Source organism: Eriocheir sinensis, chromosome 54 (assembly GCF_024679095.1).
Source record: "Eriocheir sinensis breed Jianghai 21 chromosome 54, ASM2467909v1, whole genome shotgun sequence".
NCBI classification, from domain to species: Eukaryota; Metazoa; Arthropoda; class Malacostraca; order Decapoda; family Varunidae; genus Eriocheir; species Eriocheir sinensis.
In genome coordinates this window covers 11467617-11494369 of record NC_066562.1, presented here as the reverse complement: position 1 = coordinate 11494369, position 26753 = coordinate 11467617, and the positions used below count along the sequence as shown (strand labels likewise).

Below are 26753 nucleotides of genomic sequence, written 5' to 3'. Positions count from 1 at the left end.
CACAAGAAATCCTCCACTAAAATTAAAGAAAAATTAAAGAAAAAAATGGGAAATAGAAAATGGAATGAGTTCAAAAAGGGAATAGAAAATGGAATGAAATGGAAAATGGAAAGTAAAAATGTGGAATGATATTGACTTGGAAATGAGGGAGAAAAAAAATAATCTATATGTTTCTTAATATATATATGGAATTAATTTGTTGTATTAATTAAGGAAAAACAATGTAAAATTTAATGTGCTTTAAAATGTCACTATGAGAGAGAGAGAGAGAGAGAGAGAGAGAGAGAGAGAGAGAGAGAGAAACCTACCCTTATTCTAAAAATGCCAAGACTTATATATATAAAAAATAAGAAATAAAAACCAGGTGTATGTACAAAGATTATAAAAAAAATCACATTAAATTACCATAAAAACAACAACAATAATAATAATAATAATAATAAAAATAATAATAATAAAACTGTTGGCCAAGAGGTTTGTGCGTTTCTTTATATAAAAATCATCTAATATACTTTTGTCCTCTCTCATTTTCACTCATTTTCTCTCTTCCTCATAATCAGTCAGTTTCCCTTCCTCATTATCTCCATTCTCTCTCATTTTCACTCATTTTCTCTCTTCCTCATAATCACAGTCCTCCCTCAGTTTCCCTTCCTCATTATCTCCATTCTCTCTCATTTTCACTCATTTTCTCTCTTCCTCATAATCACAGTTTCCCTTCCTCATTATCTCCATTCTCTCTCATTTTCACTCATTTTCTCTCTTCCTCATAATCACAGTCCTCCCTCAGTTTCCCTTCCTCATTATCTCCATTCTCTCTCATTTTCACTCATTTTCTCTCTTCCTCATAATCACAGTCAGTTTCCCTTCCTCATTATCTCCATTCTCTCTCTCATTTTCACTCATTTTCTCTCTTCCTCATAATCACAGTCCTCCCTCAGTTTCCCTTCCTCATTATCTCCATTCTCTCTCATTTTCACTCATTTTCTCTCTTCCTCATAATCACAGTCAGTTTCCCTTCCTCATTATCTCCATTCTCTCTCTCATTTTCACTCATTTTCTCTCTTCCTCATAATCACAGTCCTCCCTCAGTTTCCCTTCCTCATTATCTCCATTCTCTCTCTCATTTTCACTCATTTTCTCTTCCTCATAATCACAGTACTGGGATGGTTTGGACACGTGATGAGAACGGGGGAAAATGAATTTGTGAAGAGTTTATGAGGGAAGGAATGAGGGAGGGAGTGTCAGATTCCATTTCCTGACAGCTGTTGTGCTCAGTAAACAATTCCTCTGCACAGTACATTCAAGAGCTCAGCGTTCAAACTCCTATATAGCTGAAAATGGGGTGTTTTATTCCATTTCCTGTTGTGCTCAAAGCGATTCCTCTGCTCAGTACATTCAAGAGCTCAGCGTTCAAACTCCCGTATAACTGAAAATGAGTGTCAGATTCCATTTCCTGACAGCTGTTGTGCTCAGTAAACTATTTCTCTGCTCAGTACATTCTGGAGCTCAGCGTTCAAACTCCCGTATAACTGAAAATGAGTGTCTAATTTGATTTCCTGACAGCTGTTGTGCTCAGTAAACAATTCCTCTGCTCAGTACATTCAAGAGCTCAGCGTTCAAACTCCCGTATAACTGAAAATGAGTGTCTAATTCCATTTCCTGACAGCCCTTGTGCTCAGTAAATGATTCCTCTGCACAGTACATTCAGGAGCTCAGCGTTCAAACTCCTATATAGCTGAAAATGGGGTGTTTTATTCCATTTCCTGTTGTGCTCAAAGCGATTCCTCTGCTCAGTACACTCAGGAGCTCAGCGTTCAATCTCTCGTACAGCTGAAAATGGGGTGTTTTATTCCATTTCCTGACAGCTGTTGTGCTCAAAGCGATTCCTCTGCTCAGTACATTCAGGAGCTCAGCGTTGAAACTCCCGTACAGCCGAAAATGGGTCTCGCAGGGCATTTCCAAAGAAGTATGTGGACAAAAAATAAATAAAATAAAATAAAATAAAATAAAATATAAAATAAATGCTGTTGTTTCCATCGCCAAAACCTTAGATGTCTTACGGGCCAACAGTAGAATGATAATGATAATAATAATAATGATGATAATGGTAAATGATAATAACAGAAGACAGGAAAACATTGAAGATAGGAACACACACACACACACACGCACGCACACACATGGTTTTGTACACAACTAGAATGCATTGCGGTGGATTTGTAAGCACGCGCACACACACACACACACACACACACACACACACACACACGGTTTTGTATACAACTAGAATGCACTGTGGATTTGTACGCACACACACACACACACACACACACACACACACACACTAAGAGGATGAGTGTGACATTAAAACAAATAAAACGCTTGACTCACTTCAGTAAAATCCACCTCCTCATCCACTCATCCACTTATTCATTCATCCACATAAAAAGATAATGAAAATTGACTTGTTCTCTCATCCATTGACACCCATTCACTCATCCACCTACACCAATTCACTCATCCACCTAAACTTATCCACTTATTTACTCATCCATGTAAAAAAGAAAAAGACAAAACCACTCATACACTCACCCACCCACACCCAGTCCCTCATCCACCTATACTTATCCACTTATTCATTCATCCACATAAAAAAGAAAGACAAAACCACTCATTCTGTCATCCACCCACACTCATACACTCATGCCTAGTCCCTCATCCACTCAGACTTATTTACTCATCCACATAAAAGAGAAAAAGACAAAACCACTCATTCTGTCATCCACCCACACTCACTCATCCATTCACACCCATTCATGCACCCACCCACACCCAACCCTCATCCACTTCACATCCACATCCACATCCGCTCAGGTAAACTCGCACCTCTGAGTCCACCCATGGTTGGGGGCCCCCAGGTGGAGCAGACCAATGCTGCTGTCCTGGGATGCTGTGATGAGATCTGACAGGCTGGTTAAGGAAAAGGTCAATTCTTGTTTCATCTCCATCACCAGCGTCATCGAGGGGGTCATTGTCAGGTCACTGAGGGAGAAAGAGAAATGAGAAGGACACAATGACCTGACCTCCATCCCATGACCAGCTGACCCGACGCAAAATTACTTAATCTTAGTTCAACATCATTATCAAAAGTCATTATCGGGTCACTGTGGGAGAGAGAAATGAGGACACACTGACCTGACCTCCATCCCATGACCAGCTGACCTGACACAAAATTACTTAATCTTAGTTCAACATCATTATCAAGTCATTATCGGATCACTGTGGGAGAGAGAGAGATGAGGAGGATGACACACTGACCTGACCTGACCTCCATCCCATTAGCCCTATGACCAGTTGACCCGACACATAATTACTTCTTACTTAACCATCAGCATCATCAGGGGGTCATTGTCAGGTCACTGTAGGATAGAAAGATGAGGGATTGGACATACTGACATGCTCTGTGGTACTATAAGACATTTTCGCTTCCCACGTCAGCTGTTTCTGAAGGTCAAAGAGGGGGTCAGTCAGGTTCTAATGAGTGTTTCTTGAGGTTCATGGTACAGAGGAAGGGTCACACTACCACCAGGGTCATAAAACTACTCCTGGAAATGCACACAACTCCTACAAAAGCCTTGTCAAATGAGTGTTTCTTTAGGTTCATGGTACAGAGGAGGGTCACACTACCACCAGGGTCATAAAGCTACTCCTGGAAATGCACACAACTCCTACAAAAGCCTTGTCAAATGAGTGTTTCTTTAGGTTCGTGGTACAGAGGAGGGTCACACTACCACCAGGGTCATAAAGCTACTCCTGGAAATGCACACAACTCCTACAAAAGCCTTGTAAAATGAGTGTTTCTGTAAGTTCATGGTACAGAGGAAGGGTCACACTACCACCAGGGTCATGAAACTACTACTGGAAATGCCCAAAACACCTACGAAAGCCTTGTTAAATAGGTGTTTTGGGCGACAACCACACCCAACCTAACTCAATCTGACCTTACCCTCTCACCAAACAAGGCCAACAAGAAAACAACAACTCAACCAACAACCGAACCCAGCCTCCCCCCTCCACCCGCCCTTACAAACAGCCCTGCCTAGCCCTCCCCTGACCCCCAGTGCCCCTAAGAAACCAAACACTCAACCAACAACCAAACCAAGCCTGCCCCCTCCCTTGGCCCTCACAGACAGCCCTGCCTAGCCCTCCTCTGACCACCTGTGTCCTTAAGAAACCAACCACTCAACCGACAACCAGACCCAGCCTACCCCCTCCAACCGCCCTTACAAAAAGCCCGGCCTAGCCCTCCTCTGACCCCCAGTGTCCTTAAGAAAGCAACCACTCAACCGATAACTGAACCCAGCCTCCCACCTCCCTTGGCCCTTACAGACAGCCCTGCCTAGCCCTCCCCTGACCCCCAGTGCCCCTAAGAAACCAACCACCCAACCAACAACCGAACCAAGCCTCCCCCCTCCCTTGGCCCTTACAGACAGCCCTGCTTAGCCCTCCTCTGACCCCCAGTGCCCTTAAGATACAAACCACTCAACCAAAAAACGAACCCAGCCTCCCACCTCCCTCGGCCCTCACTGACAGCCCAGACTAGCCTCCCCTGACCCCAGCGCTGTCAAGGATACATTCGTTGTGAGGGGACAGGTCCAGGTCCAGGATGGGTGCGCTGTGGGAGTACACCTGGCCCAGCGGTTGATGGTGGTCCGGATAGCGACGGTGGCGGTGGACTGATGGACCTGTGGGGGTGGGATTGATTAGAGGGATCGGATTAGAACCAAAATATATATGAGAAAAAATAAACTTGGTAAAATGTATGAATGTAGGACTTGCTTGACACGCCCGTCGCTGAGATTGGCACGGATTTCACCCTCACTGTAAGCCTGGTAACATGTACTTCAAGGTTTTCTCTAAGTCCTTAAACATTTCCTATTTCAACATGCAGCGTAGAAATCTTCAGTATTTTTCCTCAATGGTCAATGTCAGTCTAAATTCTACTAGTTGTTTCTCACCCTGTTCTCTAAGCCCTTAAACATTTCCTATCTTAACATGCAACATAGAAATCTTCAGTATTTTTCCTCAATGGTCAATGTCAGTCTAAATTCTACTTGTTGTTTCTCATCCTGTATTCTCTAAGCCCTTAAACATTAACTTTTCTAACATGCAATGTAGAAATCTTCAGTCTTTTCCTCAATGGTCAATGTCAGTCTAAATTCTACAACTTCGTTCCACCACAGAGGCAGAGAAAGACCTGGGCCCCTATGTTACCAGGCGCACACACACACATGCACACACACACACACACACACACACACACACACACACACACTTACCCTGGGCCGTGTACAGAATCCCTCCACTTTCCGTGTACTTCATCCGACTGACGCGCGCCGGGTGGATGCGATCCGCCTCCCACTTCCACGGCTTCCGCCCCACCCCCCAGCACACCAGCCCCTCCCCTGAGCTGACCAACATCACACCTGGGGAGAGAAGGAAGGGATGAGGGGAGGGAGGAGGTGGTGGAGAGAAGAAAGGAAGGAAGGAAGGAAGGGAAAAATGAGATATGGGAAGTAAGGGCGGAGGGATGGGAGAGAAATGGGAGGAGGAGGAGGAGGAGAAAAAAGAAGAATGGAGGGAAGAAAGAGAAATGAGAGGAGGAGGAGGAAAAGGAAGGATAGAGGGAAGGAAGAGAAAAAAAGAAGGATGGAGGAAAGGAGAAAGAGAAATGGTAAGAGGAGGAGGAGGAAAAAGAAGAATGGAGGGAAGGAAGAGAAATGAGAGGAGGAGGAGGAGGAGGAGGAGAAGAGAATGATTTAGGAGAGGAAGAGAAATAACAATAACAACAACAACAATAATAATAATAATAATAATAATAATAATAATAATAATAATAATAATAATAATAATAATAACAACAATAATAAAAACACTCACTTGGGTAGCCGTTCAAAAGCGCCGTATTAGTATTGAACTTATCGGGTGACGGGTGAAGCAAGGTCACGGGTGCATGGGTCGAGAACGAGCACACCGGCCGCCCATCGAGCCCCGTGACCTTGACCTCCCCCGTGCCCGACCCTGAGAGCAGCACCGCTTTGCCTGACCCCCAAGGCCATGACCCGTCGAGGAAGAGGAGGTCATGAATGGTATCCTCGTGAATCTGTCGGAAGGGAGGTGTTTTAGAGCGAGAGAGCGAGAGAGCGAGCGAGAGAGTGTGTGAGAGAGAGAGAGAAGGAAAGGAAGAAGGGAAAGAGAGGATAAAGATGAGGAATAAGGAGAGAGAGAGAGAGAGAGAGAGAGAGAGAGAGAGAGAGAGAGAGAGAGAGAGATGAGAGGGAGAAGAAGGAAAGGAAGAAAGGAAAGAGAGGATAAAGATGTGGAATAAGGAAAAAAAAAAAAAAAAAAAAAAAAAAAAAATGAAAAAAAATCGGAACTCAGAAAAAAAAAATGAAACTCGGAAAAAAAGACGGAACTCGGAAAAAAAAATCCCGAAAAAAAAAAAAAAATCAACGACGAAAAACCCGCACCCCATAGCACTCCGCCAGCACTCACATCATAAATAAAGTCCAGGGGCAGCGGCATCCTCAGGTCCAGCAGCGTTATGCCCCGGCCATTCACGGCAGGGCAGGCGGCCAGGTGGGGCAGGGCGGGGTGGGTTGCGAGGGGCTGACGGGGCGACTCCTGGGGGCTGGCACAGTTGTCGTAGGCGAGGAGGGTCGCCCCGCGCTCCACGTCCATTAATACCACCTTGCGGGACACTGAGGAACTGATGGCCTGGGGGGGTAGGGAGGGGGAGGGGGAGGAGATGTCAAGGATAAGCTAAACTAGAATCCAAAAATATATATAAGAAAAAATTAACTCAGGAATTGTATGAGAGAACAACTTGCTTAACCTGCCCGCTGCTATTGGCATGGATTTCACCCTCACTGGTAGCCTGGTAACATACACTCCCAGGTCCTTCTCTGCCTCTGTGGTGGATAGTGGAGTGTTTCCCATGTGGTATAGGTGTGCTGGATATCCCTTCACTGGTAGCCTGGTAACATACACTCCCAGGTCCTTCTCTGCCCCTGTGGTGGATAGTGGAGTGTTTCCCATGTGGTATAGGTGTGCTGGATATCCCCTCCGAAGCTGCAGGGCTTTACATTTTTTCTCATTAAACTGTAGCAGCCACTTTTTGTTCCACTCCTGTAGCTTGGTGAGGTCTTCTGGTAGGAAATCCAGTCAAGGAGTTATTAACATGGGTCACTATCCACCACAGAGGCAGAGAAAGGCCTGGGAGGAAGTTACCAGGCTACCAGTGAAGGCGAAATCCATGCCAATCGCAGCGGAGGGGTTAATCAGTCCCTTACCTTTGTGCCATCGGGGGAGAAGGCAAGTGCGTTGATAGCCCGGGCAAGGTTGAGGGTTCCCAGGGCCACCGAGCGGACCACCTCGCCACGCAGGGCACTCACCAGGCTGACCTCACCCTCGCTGCCGCCGAACGCAAAGGCATACCGGTCCTGTGGGGGGGGAAGGAGATTAAGTGATGCCGATAACAGTAATGGTGTACGTAATAACTTATGATGGTACAGTGACACAATACAAATATACAGTGACACATGAAGCCTGCCATACGAGACTACATTAGAGGAACTGGCCCAGCTTGACCTCAGGCAGTGACCTTAAAATAATAATAAAATGCTGGATAAATGTAGATTGGGAGACTGGACTGACCCAGCATGACCTTAGGCAGCAACCTTAAAATAAAACAATGCTGGACAAATATAGATTGGGAGACAGGACTGACCCAACTTGACCTCAGGCAGTGACCTTAAAATAATAATAAAATGCTGGATAAATGTAGATTGGGAGACTGGACTGACCTAACTCGACCTCAGGCAGTGACCTTAAAATAATAATAAAATGCTGGGCAATATAGATTGGGAGACTGGACTGACCTAACTCGAACTCAGGCAGTGACCTTAAAATATAAAAAATGCTGGATAAATGTAGATTGGGAGACAAGACAAGACTGACCCAGCTTGACCTCAGGCCCTGCATATTACAAATAGGTAAGTACAGGTAGGATATGACCACACAGACTAACGCACCAGGTAGGATATGACCACACAGACTAATGCACCAGGTAGGATATGACCACACAGACTAATGCACCAGGTAGGATATGACCACACAGACTAACGCACCAGGTAGAATATGACCTCACCCTACCGCACCAGGTAGGATATTGACCACAGACTAACGCACCAGGTAGAATATGACCTCACCCTAACGCACCAGGTAGGATATTGACCACAGACTAATGCACCAGGTAGAATATGACCTCACACTAACGCACCAGGTAGGATATGACCTCACCCTAATGCACCGGGTAGGATATGACCTCACCCTAACGCACCAGGTAGAATATGACCACACAGACTAACGCACCAGGTAGGATATGACCTCACCCTAACGCACCAGGTAGGATATTGACCACAGACTAACGCACCAGGTAGAATATGACCTCACACTAACGCACCAGGTAGGATATGACCTCACCCTAACGCACCTTGGGATGGAAGGCGCAGCAGGTCGGCGAGTTGCTCTTCTGAGGCAAAAATCGCACCTTCCCTTCCCCTTCCATCTGTGTGGTGGCAGCTTCCTCCCTCTCTCTCGCTCCTCTCTGCGGCTCCTGTACGGCTCCTCACGGCTCACTGGCTCTGCTCTCCTCGGCCGCCACCACCACCACCATCACCACAGCCAGCCGCCACTCATTGCATGGCCATGGCTCTGAGGGATGAGTCAAGAATGAGTAAAAGCAAATATTAACATTGGTTTTTACTCTCACCTTCCACACTCTTCGATATTTTCCCTCACATCTCTTAATTAACATGCTTATTAAGGATCCAGTTAGTGTCATTATGGGCCAGAAGGATCCCTCTACCTGCCATTCTGACCTCACTGTAGGATCTGTTTGGATAAGAAGGAAAATAATGAAAACGTAAATATTTCTTAACAGAGTTCCTCTTCCTCCCTCCACACCCTCCTATATTTTTCCTCATATCTCTTAATTAACACGCTTATTAAGGATCCAGTTAGTGTCATTATGGGCCAGAAGGATCCCTCTACCTGCCATACTGACCTCACTGTAGGATCTGTTTGGATAAGAAGGAAAATAATGAATAATGTAAATATTTCTCAACTAACAACTGTACCCGACTTCCTCTTCCTCCCTCCACACCCTCCTATATTTTTCCTCATATCTCTTAATTAACACGCTTATTAAGGATCCAGTTAGTGTCATTATGGGCCAGAAGGATCCCTCTACCTGCCATACTGACCTCACTGTAGGATCTGTTTGGATAAGAAGGAAAATAATGAATAATGTAAATATTTCTGAACTGACAACTACACCCGCCTTCCTGTCTCCCTCCACACCCTCCTATGTTTTCCCTCATATCTCTTATCTAACACGCTTATCACGGCTCCAGTTAGTATCATTAGAGTCCTGAAGGATCCCTCTACCTGCCATACTGACCTCCCTCTAGGAACTGCAGGAATAAGGCGGGAAAAAGCAGGAAATAAGGGACGAGCAGCAGCCACACACTCCCTCCCTTGCCGCCCTCCCTCACAGCTGTCAACAAGGGGGAGTTGCCAGCGGTCTATTGTTTTCTATTAGAATTTACTGTAGTGAAGTATTTAAGTGTGGAGAAGTATTTAAGTGTAGTGCATCTCTATTCTCTCATCCCTATACTGTCCAAAACCTTTATGCAAGAGTTAACCAGCATCCCCAAATCCCTAATAGCTGTCACCCAATGTTACTAGATTATCGTATGCAGCATAACATTGTATTTATCGGTTTCTGGCCCATGGATATTGCAAAAAGAGACCCGATTTTAACACTAATTATAAATGCATATCGGTATCTTTGTGGTATTTGTTTGTGGTCAGAAACAAAACTCCAAGTACGACAATCTGGTAACGGTGCTGTCAACAAGAGGGGAGGAGTTGCCAGTGGTCTATTGTTTTCTATTAGTATTCGCTGTTATTTGAGTGTTTTGTTAATTTATTTAGTATTTTTATCATGGTCTTTTGTTAGCAAGTTTACATTGTGTCTGTAGGATGAGTTTCGAGGTGTGGAATTGTGTGAATCTTGGTAGATATGAGTTAATAACAGCAATGGACTAGAGGAGTTGCCATGTTTGTTATTGTTATTATCATTATTATCATTATTATTATTATTATTATTATTATTATTATTATTATTATCATTATTATTATTATTTGCATCATTACTGAGCAAGATCATGTTACTTAAGAGGAATCATTGACCAGTATTTTTTTTTATTTCATCTCTTCTTTCCTCCTCTATGTAAAAAAAGGTTTAATTTTACCATTTAATAAAAAAAACGCTATTAAAAATCTGTTATATGGTTGTGTGTATTGAAACAAGGTACCCATTTTTACCCTATCTGTTTCCAAAGTGTTTCCAAAGTGTTTCCAAAGTGTTTCCAATGAACTGTTTGGGCGAATTAAAACTGTATTAGGCATTAGTAGTAGTAGTAGTAGTAGTAGTAGTAGTAGTAGTAGTAGAAGTAGTAGTAGTAGTAGTAGTAGTATAACCCTGGCCCGGAGTGAAAAGTGTAAAATGTGCGTAGTAAAGTGTAAAGTGTGCGTAGTGAAGCGTATAAGTGTGTGTAGTGAAGTATTTAAAAGTGTGCATAGTGAAGTATTTAAAAGTGTGCGTAATGACGTATTTAAAAATGTGCGCAGTGAAGTGCGTAGTGAAGTATTTATAAGTGTCCGTAGTGAAGTGGAACACCCTTAATTAATATTACCTTTACAATTCTTCTTCTTTCTGTTTCCTTTTTGGAGATACGAAGAGGAGGAGACGAAGAAGAGGAGGAAGAAGAAGAGGAGGAGGAGGAAGAGGAAGGTGCCTGCAACACGTGGTCCGGCTTCTGTACCTTGAGGGCGGTGAGACTCCCTTGTAATTACTGTATTTTAAGTGTGTTTTCCTCACTGTACTCAAGGCTAAGTCTCCGCAGCGTCACCAGGTAAACTGAAGGTAACATATACGCTTAAGTAGTGAAGCTTACCTACTGGAATTGCACGGGAGCTTAATTAGAACATATATTTTTTGAGAGCTGCAACACGTGGTCCGGCTTCTGTACCTTGTGGGCGGTGAGACTCCCTTGTAATTACTGTATTTTAAGTGTGTTTTCCTCACTGTATTCACGGCTAAGTCTCCACATCGTCACCAGGTAAACTGAAGGTAACATATACGCTTAAGTAGTGAAGCTTACCTCCTGGAATTGCACGGGAGCTTAATTAAAACATATATTTTTTGAGAGAAGACGAGGAACTGAGGAAGCTGCCTGCAACACGTGGTCCGGTCCGGCTTCTGTACCTTGTGGGCGGTGAGACTCCCTTGTAATTACTGTATTTTAAGTGTGTTTTCCTCACTGTATTCACGGCTAAGTCTCCACAGCGTCACCAGGTAAACTGAAGGTAACATATACGCTTAAATAATAAAGCTTACCTACTGGAATTGCACGGGAGCTTAATTAAAACGTATATATTCTTTGTGGCTTCCATCTTGGGGTTTCGAATTCCGCAAAATGTCTTAATTACCAGTATTTTTCCTTTTTCTTTCTCTGCTTCTCTTTTTTTTAAATAATGAAGCTTACCTACTGGAATTGCACGGGAGCTTAATTAAAACATATTCTTTGTGGCTTCCATCTTGGGGTTTGGAATTCCACAAAATGTCTTAATTATAAGTATTTTTCCTTTTTCTTTCTCTGCTTCTCTTCTTTAAATAATGAAGCTTACCTACTGGAATTGCACGGGAGCTTAATTTAAACATATTCTTTGTGGCTTCCATCTTGGGGTTTCGAATTCCACAAAATGTCTTAATTACAAGTATTTTTCCTTTTTCTTTCTCTGCTTCTCTTTCCTCGATGGTTAATTTGTTGGCAGCCTTTTAGTGTGTGTCCATGAATAGGTAATTAACATATAAGCTGACCTGACCTTTCAAGCTGACCTCTTTCAATTGCACGGGAGGCTGAAACTTAAATCTTGCACGGCTTCCATCTTTCAGTCATGACCTTGCAATATTTCATGCTCAAAGTGTTTTAATTGAAGGTAACATTTAAGCTGACCTGACCTTTCAAGCTGACCTCTCAATTGCATGGGACATTAAAAGTTACATCCTGCATGGCTTCCATCTTTCAATTATGACCCTCGAATATTTCATGCACAATGTTTTAATTAGGCTGTTACTTATATTTACTTACTAGGTGTACTTAGTAGGATCTAGAGGGTCACTGCTGCGTTCTTTCCGGGATCGAGTCTGCCTTAGTAAAGACAATTCTTGTATACTTGGGTGGGTATTAAAAGACATACTCGCTTCTCACATCAGTATTTCTAAAGATCAAAGAGGGGATCAGTTGAGTTCTAATGAGTGTTTCTTTAAGTTCATGGTACAGATGAAGGGTCACACTACCACCAGGGTCATAAAACTACTCCTGGAAATGCCCCAAACTCCTACGAAAGCCTTGTCAAATATGTGTACTTGGGCGGCAAAATGTTTAGTAATACAGCCCTTGAAGCCTTTCAATCCTGAAACACAAAAATTGATACCATTTAATTCCCCCTCTTCAGTATTAGCTTACAACCATCCACTGTCAACCTTCAGTATTCTGTATAAATGAGAAAAGATGGTGATTATGAATATGTATGTTAGAAATCTATATTTTTCTGAGGTCCGGCAGCATATAGTTCTGATTCTGGCTGGAGCTTGCATTGGGGAGCCATGCACCTGTTTGCACATACTTACACCCTGTTCCTTCACTGAGCTGAGCAAAACCTTAACCCAGTAGCAGTGGGGATCATGTTTCTTAATGGTCCCTCTAAGCAAGAAAAATGAGGAAAAAATCATCACACACTCAAACCATTTCAAAATATATATCAAAGCATTTGTGATCAGTTTATGCATCTTGTATTTTGGGGTTTATATCATGGCAAAAATTTGTCCCGTCGCTGCTACACGATAAAGCCACAGATTTGACCCTTCGCTGCTACACGATAAAGCCACAGATTTGACCCTTCGCTGCTACCGGGTTAACAGATGTGAAGCAAATGAAGTATGCTGTGTGTGCCCTCTGCATGCTGTTTTTTTTTTTTTTTTTTTGTGTGTGTGTGTGTGTGTGTGTGTATGAGAAGCTGTAGTTAGCTAGATTAACCGAAGGATGAAATTTGCAAACATTTATGACGGTTGTTGATGCAATTTTTCCCTTCAGCATTAGTGTTTTCGCCCGAAATAAAAAAAGTTGGGCACTGGTGTTATCTCTTGGGTGGACTCCTAGACATTTTACATGGTGGTGAGTGTCAATTTTTTATTTATTTATTTATTTATTTATATTTTTTTACGTGCCAGCCTGTAGCACTGATAGGCTTTCTTGAGGGGACTGGATAGTAGTCAGCCCCGGCCCATCATGGCACAGGCAAGTGTATTTTTTTATAGTGGCGCCATCTTTTCTTGCTTAATTAAGGTCAAAAAAGGAGGTGGAAGGTGTTGGAAAAAAGCCTTTGTACTTTGGTGGACTCGTAATGGCTCCAGGTGGCATTGATGACCTCAGGCTAACTCTCCCCTTCCCCCCGGCAGCCATGGCTTTCCGAGGACAGTGGCGAGGCAGAGGTGGAGGCCGAGGAGGTGGAGGCCGTGGAGGTGGAGGCCGAGGAGGTGGAGGCCGAGGAGGTGGAGGCCAAGGAGGTGGAGGCCGAGGAGGTGGAGGCCGAGGAGGAAGAAGGCGAGGACGTGAGTCGGGTCGTCCATTGTAATCAGTTATTCTTTTCCTTATTTTTTCTCTACCTATTTTTCTTCATTTTATTTTTTGTTTTCTTGATTAAATTTCTTTATCTTCCATAATTCTCTCCATCAAGTGGTGGTAATCCATATAACTAATTCTCTTACTTAATTGTGTCTTTATTTCTCTATGTATATATAAAGTACAAGTTCATTAATCATAAATTATTTTTATCTACAGATTTCCTGATTTCTTTTATCACACAAAAATCTAGCTCATCCCTATACTGTCCAAATCCCTTATGCAAGAGTTAACCAGCATCTCCATTCTCTCATCCCTATACTGTCCAAACCCCTTATGCAAGAGTTAACCAGCATCTCCATTCTCTCATCCCTATACTGTCCAAACCCCTTATGCAAGAGTTAACCAGCATCTCCATTCATCCTTATACTGTTCAAACCCCTTATGCAAGAGTTAACCAGCATCTCCATTCTTTCATTCCTATACTGTCCAAACCCCTTATGCAAGAGTTAACCAGCATCTCCATTCTTTCATCCCTTTACTGTCCAAACCCCTTATGCAAGAGTTAACCAGCATCTCCATTCTCTCATCCCTATACTGTCCAAACCCCTTATGCAAGAGTTAACCAGCATCTCCATTCTTTCATCCTTATACTGTCCAAACCCCTTATGCACGAGTTAACCAGCATCTCCATTCTTTCATCCCTATACTGTCCAAACCCCTTATTGAAGAGTTAACCAGCATCTCCATTCTCTCATCCTTATACTGTCCAAACCCCTTATGCAAGAGTTAACCAACATCTCCATTCTTTCATCTCTATACTGTCCAAACCCCTTATTCAAGAGTTAACCAGCATCTCCATTCTCTCATCCTTATACTGTCCAAACCCCTTATGCAAGAGTTAACCAGCATCTCCATTCTCTCATCTCTATACTGTCCAAACCCCTTATTCAAGAGTTAACCAGCATCTCCATTCTCTCATCCTTATACTGTCCAAACCCCTTATGCAAGAGTTAACCAACATCTCCATTCTTTCATCCCTATACTGTCCAAACCCCTTATTGAAGAGTTAACCAGCATCTCCATTCTTTCATCCCCTTCACTGGTAAATTCTGTAACAGCCTTCCTTCACCTGTATTTCCTCCTGCCTATGACTTGACTTCTTTCCAGGGGAGAGCATCCAAAATTGACCTCTCTTTTGGCCACTCTGTACTTTTCTCTTTGTGGGATTGACAGATAGCGGGCTCCCCCCCCACCCCTAGAGTTGATTCCTGTGCCGTAAAAAAAAGAAAGTTCCTTCAATTTTCACCGTTCATTTTGCCAATAGGTTTCCACCGTGGCAGACGCGTCGAGGGACCCCCAGACGAGGTGAGGGACGGAAAAAAGTAGAATTTGTTAATGTATACTGATACTTATTGCAATTATTATTATTATTATTTTTTATTTATTCATTATTTTTGTTTTGTTTTGCAGGAACCCTCAGAGCAGTAGTACTAGTAGTAGTGGTAGTAGTAGTAGTAGTGGTAGTGGTAATAGCAGAATTGTAGTAGTAGTAGTACACATCTCCCACACCTGTGCACCACACTTAGCTACCTGTATAACTAGCGGTAATTAGAGGTGTGCACAGCAGACATGGGGTAATCGTAATCTGTAATCGTAATCAATTAAAATCGATTACAGTTTTTCAAGTAATCATAATCATAATCAATTACCGTCTTGTTTTTTGTTAAGTAATCCTAATGGTGATTACTTTTGCGATTACATTAGCAAAGTTTTAGTTAATAGTTTCTCGTACACAAGTATGTACTCTCAATATCTGTAGTAATTCAACCCATTAATTATTTAGTATGGTACATGTGTAGGAAATTTGCAAGTTCACCTTTCAGTCCTCCCTGTAATCACGATTAACACATCATGTAATCGTAATTGTAATCGATCACACCCAATTTTATTGTAATCGTAATCGTGAAAATATGAAGTAATCGTAATTTATTACATAACATAAGTAATCACCCCATGTCTGGTGTACTACAGGTGTCCGGGGCTCGCTAGCCACCTTGCTCGTAGGCACCACAGCTAACTTTGTCCCCCATTTCTACAATCTTCTATATTATCTCATCCTCTTTCTACTTCTCCGGCACTTTCCATGTCCCTCTCCCTGTCTCTCCTCCCCTTCCTAACTCTCCCTCTCACTCATTTTCCCCCTCCCCCACTCACATTCTCTTTTATTTTATTTTCCTCCGTGTCTTGGGTGCTAGGAGGCTTCTGAAGGAGCGGTGTATAGTGTCTGCCCTCCTCGCTCACCCCAGCTCCCACCCACAGGTCTGGGAGTATGGGGAGGTCATGCACTCGTGTCAGAACGACCTGGTTTGCAAAGTGACCCATGTGGATGTTCCGCACTTCAACGCACCAATCTACATGGAGAACAAGATACAGGTGTGTGTGTGTGCGTGTGTGTGTGTGTGTGGGGGGGGGGGGGGGTATCCAAGTAAACTTAGAATGGGAAACTTTCGGGAACTTGAGAAATGAAAAAAAAATTGCAGTGATGACTTTGGGATTTATTTATTTATTTATTTATTTATTTATTTATTATTTATTTATTTTTTACAAGAAAGGAGACAGCTCAAGGCCACACACACAAAAAAGGAAACAATAATAAAAAAAAGCCCGCTACTCGCTGCTCCCCAAAAAATAATCAGAAGAGGTTGCTGAAAGAAATGTTAACTTATTTTTTAGGCTGAGGTTATTTTTGCCTCTTTAGACATCAGTTTTAGGGTGCTGTTAGTGAATGTCTGAGTCTACTGAATGACCTAACCTGACCTAATAAAACCCAAAACAGTTACTATAGGTCTTGACTCAGAAAATTCATATATGCTTCCTTACTAATGAGACTTTCTATACAACAAAGTGAGGTCGTTCTTTGTTGATTTATACCATAAGGTGCTGGCTATCATGTGTTTGAAGACACCCTAAACTTAACCTAACAAAACCCAAAACAGTTACTATAGGTCTTGACTCAGGAAATTCATATATGCTTCCTTACTAATGAGAGTTTCTATAAAACAGTAAAGTCATTCTTTGTTGATTTACACCATAAGGGGCTGGCTATCATGTGTTTGAAGATACCCTAAACTTAACCTTAGAAAACCCAAAACAGTTACTATAGGTCTTGACTCAGAAAATTCATATATGCTTCCTTACTAATGAGACTTTCTATACAACAAAGTGAGGTCATTCTTTGTTGATTTATACCATAAGGGGCTGGCTATCATGTGTTTGAAGATACCCAAAACTTAACCTAACAAAACCCAAAACAGTTACAATAGGTCTTGACTCAGAAAATTCATAAATGCTTCCTTACTAATGAGACTTTCTATAAAACAAAGTAAAGTCATTCTTTGTTGATTTACACCATAAGGGGCTGGCTATCATGTGTTTGAAGATACCCTAAACTTAACCTAACAAAACCCAAAACAGTTACAATAGGTCTTGACTCAGAAAATTCATATATGCTTCCTTACTAATGAGACTTTCTATACAACAAAGTGAGGTCATTCTTTGTTGATTTATACCATAATGTGCTGTCTATCTTGTGTTTGAAGATCCACTAAACTTAAACTAACAAAACCAAAAAAAGTTACAATAGGTCTTGACTCAGAAAATTCATATATGCTTCCTTACTAATGAGACTTTCTATACAACAAAGTGAGGTCATTCTTTGTTGATTTATACCATAAGGTGCTGGCTATCGTGTTTGAAGATACCCAAAACTTAACCTTACAAAACCCAAAACAGTTACAATAGGTCTTGACTCAGAAAATTCATATATGCTTCCTTACTAATGAGACTTTTTATACAACAAAGTGAGGTCATTCTTTGTTGATCTATACCATAAGGTGCTGGCTATCGTGTTTGAAGAGACCCTAAACTTAACCTAACAAAACCCAAAACAGTTACAATAGGTCTTGACTCAGGAAATTCATATATGCTTCCTTACTAATGAGACTTTCTATAAAACAAAGTAAAGTCATTCTTTGTTGATTTACACCATAAGGGGCTGGCTATCATGTGTTTGAAGATACCCTAAACTTAACCTAACAAAACCCAAAACAGGTACAATAGGTCTTGACTCAGAAAATTCATATATGGTTCCTTACTAATGAGACTTTCTATACAACAAAGTGAGGTCATTCTTTGTTGATCTATACCATAAGGTGCTGGCTATCATGTTTGAAGATACCCAAAACTTAACCTAACAAAACCCAAAACAGTTTCTATAGGTCTACACTACTACTACTACTACTACTACTACCCGACAGATTGGCCAAGTGGATGAGATCTTTGGCAGCCCGACGCAGAAGTTTGTGTCCGTTAAACTGACCAAGGGACTTGCAGCTTCCTTATTTGAAAAGCACTTTAAGGTGTGTGTGTGTGTGTGTGTGTGTGTGTGTGTGTGCGTGTGTGTGTGTGTGTGTGTGTAAGGTTACTTTTTTTTCTCTCATTTCCTTCCATTTTTTTTTCTTTCTTTAATTACCTCCACATTATTATTATTATTATTATTATTATTATTATTATTATTATTATTATTATTATTATGTCATCTCTCCTTCCATTTAGTATTTCTTTGTTTTTCATTTCTTTCCATTTTATTTATTTTTTCTTCCTTACCTTCTACTTTATTATCATTATTACTGTCTATTGCTTAACATCATTTTCCTGTCCATTTTGTTATTACTCTCATCATTAAGCATCATCATTATCACTAGTCATTCAGCATTTCGTTCAAGGTCCATTTTGAGTCTTCCTGAGCGGTTGGATGCTAGATGGCTCTCCTCCATTCTGCTCTGTCTTCTGCCTGATGCTCATCCAATCCCATCAATGCCAAGTCTTTCTATATACACCTCCACGTTATCCTAGGGCTACCAACTTGTCTCCTTCCTTCTACCTCCAGTCTCTCCACAACTTCCAGCACTGTATCCTCCCCTGCTCTCTTTCTCCTCCATTCTACGGTCTTCTGCCTGATGCTCATCCAATCCCATCAATGCCAAGTCTTCCTGTATACACCTTCTCCATGTTATCCTAGGTCAACCAACTGGTCTCCTTCCTTTTACCTCTAATCTCTCCACAACTCCCAGCACTGTATCCTCCCCTGCTCTCTTCACATGTCCAAACCACTGGAGTCTTTCCCTTCTGAGCACTGTTTCCAGGTCCTCTACCAAAACTCCCAGCACTGTATCCTCCCCTGCTCTCTTCACATGTCCAAACCATCAGTGTCTTTCCCTTCTGAGCACTGTTTCCAGGTCCTCTATTAAAACCCCCAGCACTGTATCCTCCCCTGCGCTCTTCACATGTCCAAACCATCGAAGTCTTTCCCTTCTGAGCACTGTTTCCAGGTCCTCTACTAAAACTCCCAGCACTGTATCCTCCCCTGCTCTCTTCACATGTCCAAACCATCGAAGTCTTTCCCTTCTGAGCACTGTTTCCAGGTCCTCTACTAAAACTCCCAGCACTGTATCCTCCCCTGCTCTCTTCACATGTCCAAACCATCAGAGTCTTTCCCTTCTGAGCACTGTTTCCAGGTCCTCTACCAAAACTCCCAGCACTGTATCCTCCCCTGCTCTCTTCACATGTCCAAACCATCAGAGTCTTTCCCTTCTGAGCACTGTTTCCAGGTCCTCTAAAACTCCCAGCACTGTATCCTCCCCTGCTCTCTTCACATGTCCAAACCATCAGAGTCTTTCCCTTCTGAGCACTGTTTCCAGGTCCTCTATTAAAACTCCCAGCACTGTATCCTCCCCTGCTCTCTTTAATGTCCAAACCATCGAAGTCTTTCCCTTCTGAGCACTGTTTCCAGGTCCTCTACTAAAACTCCCAGCACTGTATCCTCCCCTGCGCTCTTCACATGTCCAAACCATCAGAGTCTTTCCCTTCTGAGCACTGTTTCCAGGTCCTCTATTAAAACTCCCAGCACTGTATCCTCCCCTGCTCTCTTCACATGTCCAAACCATCGAAGTCTTTCCCTTCTGAGCACTGTTTCCAGGTCCTCTACTAAAACTCCCAGCACTGTATCCTCCCCTGCTCTCTTCACATGTCCAAACCATCGAAGTCTTTCCCTTCTGAGCACTGTTTCCAGGTCCTCTACTAAAACTCCCAGCACTGTATCCTCCCCTGCTCTCTTCACATGTCCAAACAACAGGGTCTTTCCCTTCTGAGCACTGTTTCCAGGAATCACTTGTCATTCACTCTTATTATTATTGTTACTCTTCTCATTATCACATATTTCCAGTCATCTTTTTATTATCATTGTCATTATGCATCATCATTATCACTTGTCATTCACCATCATCATTATCACACACACTTCCATTCACCAGTTTCTTATTTTTCTTCCCCTTCTCAGATCTACATCAACCCTGCCAAGCTGCTGCCCTTGCACCTGTTCCTGCCAAAGGATGGCCTGGGGCGGGGTAGGGGGCGGGGTAAAGGCTGGGGCGGGGCAGGACCAGCAAAACAGGGTGAACCAGGACAGGGTGAACCAGCAGAACAGGGTGAACTAGCAGAACAGGGTGAACCAGGACAGGGTGAACCAGCAGAACAGGGTGAACCAGCAAAACAGGGTGAACCAGCAAAACAGGGTGAACCAGCAGAACAGGGTGAACCAGCAGAACAGGGTGAACCAGCAGAACAGGGTGAACCAGCAAAACAGGGTGAACCAGCAAAACAGGGTGAACCAGCAGAACAGGGTGAACCAGCAGAACAGGGTGAACCAGGACAGGGTGAACCAGCAGAACAGGGTGAACCAGCAAAACAGGGTGAACCAGGAGAACAGGGTGAACCAGGAGAACAGGGTGAACCAGGAGAACAGGGTGAACCAGCAGAACAGGGTGAACCAGGAGGACAGGGTGAACCAGGAGGATGGTGAACCAGGAGGACAGGGTGGAGCAAAAGGACAAGTTAGAAAAAGGAGGAAAAAAGCTTGGAAGTCGAGGAAGAAAAATTTACTCAATTGAATAAGGAAGAAGAGTAAGAGGAGGAGGAGGAAGATTCATTGTGGGAGATGTTTATTACTTAATTGAACAAGGAGGAGGAGGAGGAATAATTTATTACTTCATTGAATAAGGAAGAAGAGTAGGAGGAGGAGGAGGAGGAGGCGCAGAAGGACAAGGAGGAAGAGGAGGAGGAGGAGGAGGGAGGCGGCAAAGAAGACTAGGAAAAAGAAGTAGAGATGCTGAGGGGGGGGTAAGAGGTGTGTGTGTGTGTGTGTGTGTTTTAAAAAGAATTATAAGGAAACATTTATTCTCATTTAAGTTTGTGTGTGTGTGTCAAAAAGAATTATAAGGACGCATTTATTTTCATATATACACACAGATATAAAGTTCATGTAAGTATTTTTTTGGTGTGTGTGTGGGTGTCATAAGGAAAGCTATTCTCATATTCTTTCATAAGGAAATATAATTACTCATCTCAAATATATACATAATTATTTGCAGTTTAAATAAATCTACAATTGGTAAGTCATGTTTTTTTTTCTGGTGTGTGTGTGTGTGTGTGTGTGTGTGTGTGTGTGTGTGTGTGTGTGTGTGTGTGTGTGTGTGTGTGTCATGAGGAAAGCTATTCTCATTCTTTCATAAGGAAATATAATTACTCATAATCTCATAAATATATACGTAATTATTTGCAGTTTAAATAAATCTACAATTGGCAAGTCATTTTTTTTCTGGTGTGTGTGTGTGTGTGTGTGTGTGTGTGTGTCATAAGGAAAGGAATTCTCATTCTCTTAAGGAAACATAATTGCTCATATAATCTCAAATATATACATAATTATTTGTAGTTTAAATAAATCTACAATTGTTAAGGCATGTTTTTTTTCTTTGTGTGTGTCATAAGGAAATGAATTCTCATATTCTCTTAAGGAAACATAATTGCTCATATAATCTCATAAATATATACATAATTATTTGTAGTTTCAATAAATCTACAGTTGGTATGTCACGTTTTTCCTTGCATTTCCTTCCTAAAACTCATTACTTCAACCTTCATTTTAGCCGGGCAAACATCAGCTAATCTATTTAACCTGGTATTACAGGACACTTTATTTCTCATGTCAACCATTTCAAAGGGTCAAAGAGGGGGTCAATCGGGTTATAAGGAGTGTCTTAAGGTTCACGGTACAGATCGAGGAAGGGTCACACCACCACCAGGGTCATAGCTACTCCTGGTGTCGCGTTCTTTTTCTATCTCTTGTCTTCTTGTGTTTATGGGTGTCGCTACATCCCTTTTTGACGACCACTATGGTCGTGATGGTATGTGGCAGCGTGGTAGTCATCTACATTCCCGAGCGCTGGTCCCGGATGATAGATAAGGCCTCAGGACAAGTGAACACTCGTTCCGAGGTTTGTGACCAGAAGGGCGTTACTTCTTGTGCGATTAATTATGGAAGGTGGGAGGATTTCCGTGTGAACCACTTTAGACAATATTTATTAACTGGATGGTGATAATGTACTAGGGGGGGGGGGGGGCGTGTGTAAGTGTTCAGTAATCTCAAATGAGCGGGAAAACGGGCTCCACATGATAACACAGTAAAGTTTTATATAAATATGTATTTGGTTTAATTTTCAAAGGTTAGCAGAGTACTAAAAACGACACCGACAGGCTGTATGCCTCTAATCTAACTAGCTACCGGCACAAGGGAGATTTGGGGAATACTCAATGCTTAACTCTAGTTGCTGGAGGAGGAGAGGCAGAGCTGGCGTGAGCGTCGGGCTCGGCAGGGGACGTCCACGATGGGAATGGGCGGTCCTGGTGATGGACAGACGGGCGCCGGTTGGTGTGGAGAGGCGGGCGCTCGTCGTGATGTAGAGAGCAGCTTGGGGCAGTGCTTTGGGGGCCCGACCTCTTCCCGCTTCTTGTTGGTTTGTGGTGGTTTCCGGGGGGCTGAGTGGAGAGATGGACAACTCTCACACTCAACTCCATCGCTGCCTTTCTTACTTCCTACTGCTCGTCTCCTGATTAGCCCGCCTCACACAGCAGGCCGTGGGTGGTGTGTGGGTTGGGGGCTGAGTGGAGAGATGGACACACCTTTGACCAACCCGCTTCTCTGTGGTTTCTCGCTGCCGCTCCTTGCTGTAATGGTGTTCGTCTCCACACGTCTCCCCAGCTTGTCACTTGCTGCAGTGGTGCTTGTCTCCTCACTGGCCCGTGGGTCTCCTTGCCCTCGCCTTTGCTCCTCGCTAAGCTCCTCCCCCTTCTTCACGTGACTCCCTCTCGGCATTACAATCAAACCCTACCTACCTAACTAACTAGTTATTGGTTTCTTGGGGGGTTCGAGGCTTTGAGATGAGGGATTTCAGTAACTCTCGTTCATATATTCGCTCATTCGCTCGCCGTGTTATCTTCTCATAACCTTTTACGCAATTACATTCCTCAGCCACCTATTCACTCCCTCACTCATTCACTCTTTCACTCATTCACGCTCCCACTCGCTCACACTTACTCACTCTGTCACTCACTGACTTACTCGCATTCTCTCGTTCATTCACGCACTCGCTTACACTTACTCACTCTGTTACTCACTGACTTGCATACCCTTTCGCTCACTCACATTCGGACCGTTACAAAAGGGTCAAAGAGGGGGTCAATCGGGTTATGAGTGTCTTTTTAGGTTCACGGTACAGATCGAGGAAGGTCACACACCACCACCAGGGTCATAGCTACTCCTGAAATGCCCAAACTCCTACGAAAGCCTTGTCAAATGTGTTTCTTTAGGTTCATGGTACAGAGAAAGGGTCACACTAGCTACCACCAGGGTAATAAAGCTACTCCTGGAAATGCCCAAAACTCCTACGAAAGCCTTGTCAAATGTGTTTCTTTAGGTTCATGGTACAAAGAAAGGGTCACCCTACCACCAGGGTCATAAAACTACTCTTGGAAATGGCCAAAACTTATACGAAAGCCTTGTGAAATACATGACGAGATGATTAAATTAACATACAACCTTTTTTTCTGGATATATACTAAACTGCAAAGTCCACAAGAGTGTTATGTCAATGAAACACAAGAAAAATAAGAGGAGATTTAGCTGGGAGGAAGAGGGGAGTGTTGTTTGTAAGAGGTCATTAAAACAAAAGGATTATTCAGTTTGTGCTGGAAAGGCAGAAACTCCGACCTGTCAACAAGATCATCAGCAGCAGCAGCATCACCTTGGCGCGGCGGGTAAACAAACGTCACCAGGAACGTTTTCTTGGCCTAGGGCAGTGTTATTCACTAATTTTTGCAAGAGAGCCACTTTGGTTAAACACATTGATTTAGAGAGCCGCAGCTACTGCAAGTTAGCGTAACTCAACTAATTAAATTAATATATAGACGTGTCGCTGATGTTTCCCGTATTAGACACGTATGATTTCGCGCGGCCTAGAACTACGTAGACGTGTCGCTGATCAGTTTTCCCGTAGTAGACACGTATGATTTCTGTACGACTAGGGCAGGGATGTTAGAATGTTATCGCTTACTGTGACTTTGTCTTCCATCTCACCTCATGAAAATATATATCTTTCTTGATAAATTATTAAATTATTTTTCTATGTATTTTTTTTATTAATTAATTTATATATTTTTCGAGAGCCGTGAATTGAGTCATTGCGAGCCGCCAGCGGCTCGCGAGCCGCGCAATGAATACCACTGGCCTAGGGTGAAGACTATTTAAAAGAAAACAATGGCGGTGAATGAAAGTATTAAGTAGCCTAACGACGCTAAAGGCTACATAAAAAAGTGTGCGCAGTGAATTAAGTGTGCGTAGTGAAGTGTAGAAGAAGTGTGAAGGGCCAAGGAGGACGTAAGAAGCGATGAAAAGCGAAACAGAGAAGACGACGAAGAAGAAGAAGACGAAGGAGACGAAGACGAAGAAGACGAAGAAGACGAAGAAGAAGAAGAAGGAGACGAAGAAGAAGAAGAATCACCTTAACCACCATGACGCCGCGGGTGACGTCAACGCGCGCAGACGGGATCATTTTCTTGGGCCGCGGGTGAGTGCTACCGTTTACCGTTTATTAATCATCCACAGTGACTTCCCTTCTGCATTTAAAATTTACCATAGACTACTGTTAAGGGGCCGATATGGTACCGTTTATCACTATAGGACAGATATGGTGCTATGTAAAGGGGTGGTATGGTGCCATTTATCACTATAGGTCAGGTATGGTGCTATGTAACGGGGATGGTATGGTGCCATTTATCACTATAGGACAGGTATGGTGCTATGTAAGGGGATGGTATGGTGCCATTTATCACTATAGGACAGGTATATGGTGCTATGTAAGGGGATGGTATGGTGCCATTTATCACTATAGGTCAGGTATGGTGGTATGTAAGGGGATGGTATGGTGCCATTTATCACTATAGGTCAGGTATGGTGGTATGTAAGGGGATGGTATGGTGCCATTTATCACTATAGGTCAGGTATGGTGGTATGTAAGGGGGTGGTATGGTGCCATTTATCACTATAGGTCAGGTATGGTGGTATATAAGGGGGTGGTATGGTGCCATTTATCACTATAGGTCAGGTATGGTGGTATGTAAGGGGGTGGTATGGTGCCATTTATCACTATAGGACAGGTATGGTGGTATGTAAGGGGGTGGTATGGTGCCATTTATCACTATAGGACAGGTATGGTGGTATATAAGGGGGTGGTATGGTGCCATTTATCACTATAGGTCAGGTATGGTGGTATGTAAGGGGGTGGTATGGTGCCATTTATCACTATAGGTCAGGTATGGTGGTATGTAAGGGGATGGTATGGTGCCATTTATCACTATAGGACAGGTATGGTGCTATGTAAGGGGGTGGTATGGTGCCATTTATCACCATAGGTCAGGTATGGTGGTATGTAAGGGGGTGGTATGGTGCCATTTATCACTATAGGTCAGGTATGGTGGTATGTAAGGGGATGGTATGGTGCCATTTATCACTATAGGACAGGTATGGTGGTATATAAGGGGGTGGTATGGTGCCATTTATCACTATAGGACAGGTATGGTGCTATGTAAGGGGGTGGTATGGTGCCATTTATCACTATAGGTCAGGTATGGTGCTATGTAAGGGGATGGTATGGTGCCATTTATCACTATAGGACAGGTATGGTGGTATGTAAGGGGGTGGTATGGTACCGTTTATCACCATAGGTCAGGTATGGTGGTATGTAAGGGGGTGGTATGGTGCCATTTATCACTATAGGTCAGGTATGGTGGTATGTAAGGGGGTGGTATGGTGCCATTTATCACTATAGGTCAGGTATGGTGGTATGTAAGGGGGTGGTATGGTACCATTTATCACTATAGGACAGGTATGGTGCTATGTAAAGGGGTGGTATGGTGCCATTTATCACTATAGGTCAGGTATGGTGGTATGTAAGGGGGTGGTATGGTGTCATTCTTCACTAGAGGTTAGGTTAGGACAGTTATGGTGTCAAGGGTCATTAGAGAAATCCTATGGTGCCCTTGAAGTAATATGGTGCCATGACACACTGTATGGGTTGTGGTATGGTGCCATGATCTCTCTTGGCACCATACTTTAATTCATAGGAGCAAAAGTGTTTTTTTTATTTACTTTCTCCTTTCAGTTCCTTTCTTTACTGTAAAAAAAAAAAGAAATAATTACATGTATGGTGCCATGGTCCCTAGTATGGTGCCACGGTCCTGCTATGGTGCCATTGTCCGGGTATGGTGACTGTGTTGCTGTGTGTGTAAGGAGGAGATAAGGGATACGTTAGAGTGGCACTTCAGAAGGCACTTGGTCTATGATAACACACACACACACACACACACACACACACACACACACACACACACACACTTATTACTTATAAATCTTTAAGTATTCACAAAGAAGACATTATTCTTTTTATTATCATCATTTCTTCTTTTTCTTCCTCTTCTTCTTCTTCT

The 26753-nt window shown here is 42.9% G+C and overlaps 2 protein-coding genes and 2 long non-coding RNA genes across 4 annotated transcripts; 3 read left to right on the top strand and 1 right to left on the bottom strand.

Annotated features, from left to right (window-relative positions):
• Positions 1 to 960: 960 nt before the first annotated feature.
• LOC126983809 (uncharacterized) lies at positions 961 to 9655 on the bottom strand. Its single transcript, XM_050836926.1, has 8 exons — positions 9524 to 9655; positions 8555 to 8775; positions 7353 to 7502; positions 6556 to 6777; positions 5941 to 6163; positions 5340 to 5486; positions 4635 to 4745; positions 961 to 2962 (listed from the first exon to the last, which is right to left on the bottom strand). The coding sequence occupies exons 2-8, from the start codon at positions 8627 to 8629 to the stop codon at positions 2871 to 2873; spliced, it is 1020 nt and encodes a 339-aa protein (XP_050692883.1). The 5' UTR covers positions 8630 to 8775; positions 9524 to 9655; the 3' UTR covers positions 961 to 2870.
• A 1483-nt stretch (positions 9656 to 11138) lies between these two features.
• On the top strand, positions 11139 to 22292 carry LOC126983805 (H/ACA ribonucleoprotein complex subunit 1-like). The gene is made up of 6 exons (XM_050836925.1): positions 11139 to 11169; positions 13652 to 13804; positions 15142 to 15182; positions 16137 to 16250; positions 18134 to 18235; positions 20215 to 22292. Exons 2-6 carry the CDS (start codon positions 13654 to 13656, stop codon positions 20734 to 20736), a joined length of 930 nt encoding a protein of 309 aa, XP_050692882.1. The 5' UTR covers positions 11139 to 11169; positions 13652 to 13653; the 3' UTR covers positions 20737 to 22292.
• LOC126983808 (uncharacterized) lies at positions 16914 to 18087 on the top strand. Its single transcript, XR_007736256.1, has 3 exons — positions 16914 to 17364; positions 17525 to 17710; positions 18029 to 18087. It is a non-coding gene; the product is annotated as an uncharacterized LOC126983808 (long non-coding RNA).
• LOC126983807 (uncharacterized) lies at positions 18351 to 20198 on the top strand. Its single transcript, XR_007736255.1, has 3 exons — positions 18351 to 19021; positions 19208 to 19486; positions 19762 to 20198. It is a non-coding gene; the product is annotated as an uncharacterized LOC126983807 (long non-coding RNA).
• Positions 22293 to 26753: the final 4461 nt, after the last annotated feature.